The sequence below is a fragment of the Hibiscus syriacus genome, unplaced genomic scaffold (genome assembly GCF_006381635.1).
Source record: "Hibiscus syriacus cultivar Baekdansim isolate YM2019G1 unplaced genomic scaffold, ASM638163v2 tig00116964_pilon, whole genome shotgun sequence".
Taxonomy (NCBI): Eukaryota; Viridiplantae; Streptophyta; class Magnoliopsida; order Malvales; family Malvaceae; genus Hibiscus; species Hibiscus syriacus.
Genome location: NW_024063489.1, coordinates 85,993 through 89,173, shown reverse-complemented (window position 1 = coordinate 89,173; position 3,181 = coordinate 85,993). Strand labels below are relative to the sequence as shown.

Genomic DNA, 3,181 nt, shown 5'->3' with positions numbered 1-3,181 from the left:
AAAGTTATATGATATAGACTCAAATTTCCATTTCAAATATATATATATATGGACTGAGATTATTTGATTATTATATTATTGAAATAATATATATATATATATATATATATAATTAAATATATTTAAATGTTTATATATTTTTTATTTATAATTGTATTTTTTTTAATAATATACATAATTTAACAAATTGTATGTTTTTTTCTGAATTTTAATCATTACATTTTTTTCAAATATGAAGTTTAAGTCATTTTTATAATTTTATAAAATAGGAATTAACCCTTTTAAGTAGAAAATAATAGTATTGTGATGCTTTAAGCTTGAATAATAACCTTTTTTTTTCGAATTCCAAAATATCCCTGGCTCATGGCTGGTTTTTTGGCACCTCTTTTTTCATTCCCCGTTACAAAAGATAATGGAAAATAAGGCACCTTCTTCCTTCACTCCCTTTCTCTTTCTCTGTGCAAGGGAGGAAAGGTGTCTGATCTTTCTCTGCATCTTTAAATACATAAGTTGCCCTTTTTACGATCTTTTCCTTAAAACTAGCATCCCCAAAAACAACTCTGATTATTTACTTTCTCTTCACCTGCAATTCTTTCCTTTATTGTTTAATCTGACTGCTTAATGGTTGTAGTCTCTGCAATATTTTTTCTTTTTCTATAAAACCTAGACAGATCCTACTAAAAAGCCTATATTTCTCTTCACACGCTCCCTCTTTCAAGATTCACACACCATGCAACTTAATCATGTGGCACTCATGATATAATCACAACACTTTCCTTGCCTTCCTTTTCGGCTCTCTTCGTTTGTTTAACTTCGAAGTTTTAAACCCACTTTTCCTGTCGATTTTCTTCTCTTTTTTCTTGTTTTGGCAGTGTTTTGCTTACGCTTCCCTTCATTCATTCTCCCTATTCTAATATCTTGTCTCTGTTAACACATCCTCCAGGGGCTTTTTGACTAAGATCTTCACCTCTTCTTTATGTTCATAAGCTCAAATACCATAATGAGAACTGCACCTTTGTCTGATCTATCCTTGCAGATTAGCCCACCATCTGTTTCAGATTGTAAAGCTAAGGAAATGGTTTACGATGTTTTATCAGGAAAATCAATCTATAGTGATAGGAGCTCGGCGACTGATTCTGGAAGTAGCGGAAGCGATTTGAGCCGTGAAAATGGATACGGTAATCCATTTCTTGGAGAACCGACTTTGAGCTTAGGGTTCGAAAAAGCAGATTTGGGTTATCCCCATTTGCAGCAACCAAGAAACCTTCATCAGCAGCATTATCAGCCTCAAATATGTGGTCGTGATTTCAAGAGATATGCAAGAATGATCAATGGAACTGTGAAAAGAAGCGTCAGAGCTCCCAGAATGAGATGGACTACAACACTCCATGCCCATTTTGTTCATGCAGTCCAGCTGCTTGGAGGCCATGAAAGTAATTTACTTCTTTTTCCCCCCTTTTCCTGTTACTGCAAAATACCGAAAATAGATATCTTTATTTTGAAAGAAAAAAACATATCAAGCTTACATATTTGTATTGGCAACTGTCACAGGAGCAACACCAAAATCAGTCTTAGAGTTGATGAATGTCAAGGATCTAACCCTAGCTCATGTGAAGAGTCACTTGCAGGTGGGATTACTTTGGGAATTCTTAAATTCTTTCAACTTATGTAGAAATATAGACTTTTTTTCTTATTTTCTTCTCTGTGTGTGTTCTGTGTTCATGCAGATGTATAGAACAGTGAGGATTACCGACAAAGGACCAGGTAATTGGATCCCGCCTCAAAGGACTATTATCATTTTTATTTCTCTTCTATTATTTGTTTCTCTTTGTTTGAGACCAAACTTTTATGACCAAGTATGACAGAAAGTTATATCATCTGATGCACTATTCCCAACTAAACCAGAACCATTTGGATTTATTAGAGTGTAGCTAAAATCTAAAATATGAATTATTTGTTGGGTGTTTCAGGTCAAGGGCAGACAGACATGAGTTTGAACCAAAGGATGGGGATTGTTGATTCGGATGGAACACCATCTTCCGCAAAAGCTGACCCTAACGCTTCTTATTCTCTCAAACTATCAACAACTTCACCACAAACGCTACCACAAAGGACCCAAAGGTTATCCAGCATATCTGCAGCATCTTCTCTCACTATTCTTCTTTTTAATTAGTTTCTTTATGTTAGAAGCTGAATATTATGGTCTTCTCTATTTTCTCAAAGTTAAGGATACGATAAGCCTAATCTAAATGGATGGATTAACCCAAAGCCATCGTACATGCTCGCATATACATGTATCCTAGGCCATGGACAGCTTTGGTCCTAGTGCCACGAGGTAGATGAGGCCATTTTATTAGTCACGAGTACATAGATTTTGATGAAGATCACCTAGGGTTTTTTAGGCTAGCTAAGCTATTTCGTGTTCCATTCCAAAAACAAATCCATGCATTTCCACCCGTTAGATTTCGAATTAATTCCTATATCTCTATCTACTAATAAATTAATTGTATTTTTCTGTTTGTTGCCTCTTTTCGTTGACTTTCCCAAACAATTTCTCAGTATAATATATCTTATATATGTTTGAAAAAGAGTTGCATGCTTTGTTTGATAGAATCAATCAATCCTATGAAATTTATATCAGCGTCCAATATGTTCCATCTTGAATAAATCACCATAAAACAATTAGAAATGAACTGCAAATAAGACCCTGTTTCCAGTATACATCTTTACTGGGGTATAAGAGTGCAATATTTTGGTGTTTCTTACAATTCTTTTGTTGGCGTTTCTTGCTTGTTTGCAGCGGTTCATGGTTATCCTCAACGGAGACAAATAATTTGAGCATATCAAACCATGGAAGCGGCTTGACGTTTGAGCCAAATAAGGCTAAGGTATGATTGTATCGCTGAAATCAAAACCCAACATGTTGAAAACTTGAAAGTTCAAATAATGCTATCATTGTGTTGATTATCAATCTTATGATCAACTTTTGGTTTTGCCATAGGTTGATGGGGACAAGGCGGCACTTCATGTCCCGGATAGAATGAAGGAAAGATTAGATTCCGGCTCCTTGTCACCTTCAGACATGTTCCTTAACCTAGAGTTCACCCTCGGAAGGCCAAGCTGGCAAATGGACTACGCTGAATCTTCAAATGAGTTAACTCTTCTCAGGTGTTAGACACCA

The 3,181-nt window shown here is 35.3% G+C and overlaps 1 protein-coding gene across 1 annotated transcript; it reads left to right on the top strand.

The window, feature by feature from the left end:
* The first annotated feature begins 430 nt into the window (after positions 1-430).
* Positions 431-3,181, top strand: LOC120191001 (probable transcription factor KAN4). Its single transcript, XM_039194003.1, has 6 exons — positions 431-1,433; positions 1,552-1,628; positions 1,728-1,764; positions 1,971-2,121; positions 2,801-2,888; positions 3,002-3,181. Exons 1-6 carry the CDS (start codon positions 977-979, stop codon positions 3,173-3,175), a joined length of 984 nt encoding a protein of 327 aa, XP_039049934.1. The 5' UTR covers positions 431-976; the 3' UTR covers positions 3,176-3,181.

Excerpts from the sequence above, each read along its gene's own strand:
- LOC120191001 (XM_039194003.1), top strand. The coding sequence starts at position 977 with ATGTTCATAAGCTCAAATACCATAATGAGAACTGCACCTTTGTCTGAT. Across the intron at positions 1,434-1,551 it reads GCTGCTTGGAGGCCATGAAA|GAGCAACACCAAAATCAGTC; the intron begins GTAATTTACTTC and ends CAACTGTCACAG. Across the intron at positions 1,629-1,727 it reads ATGTGAAGAGTCACTTGCAG|ATGTATAGAACAGTGAGGAT; the intron begins GTGGGATTACTT and ends GTGTTCATGCAG.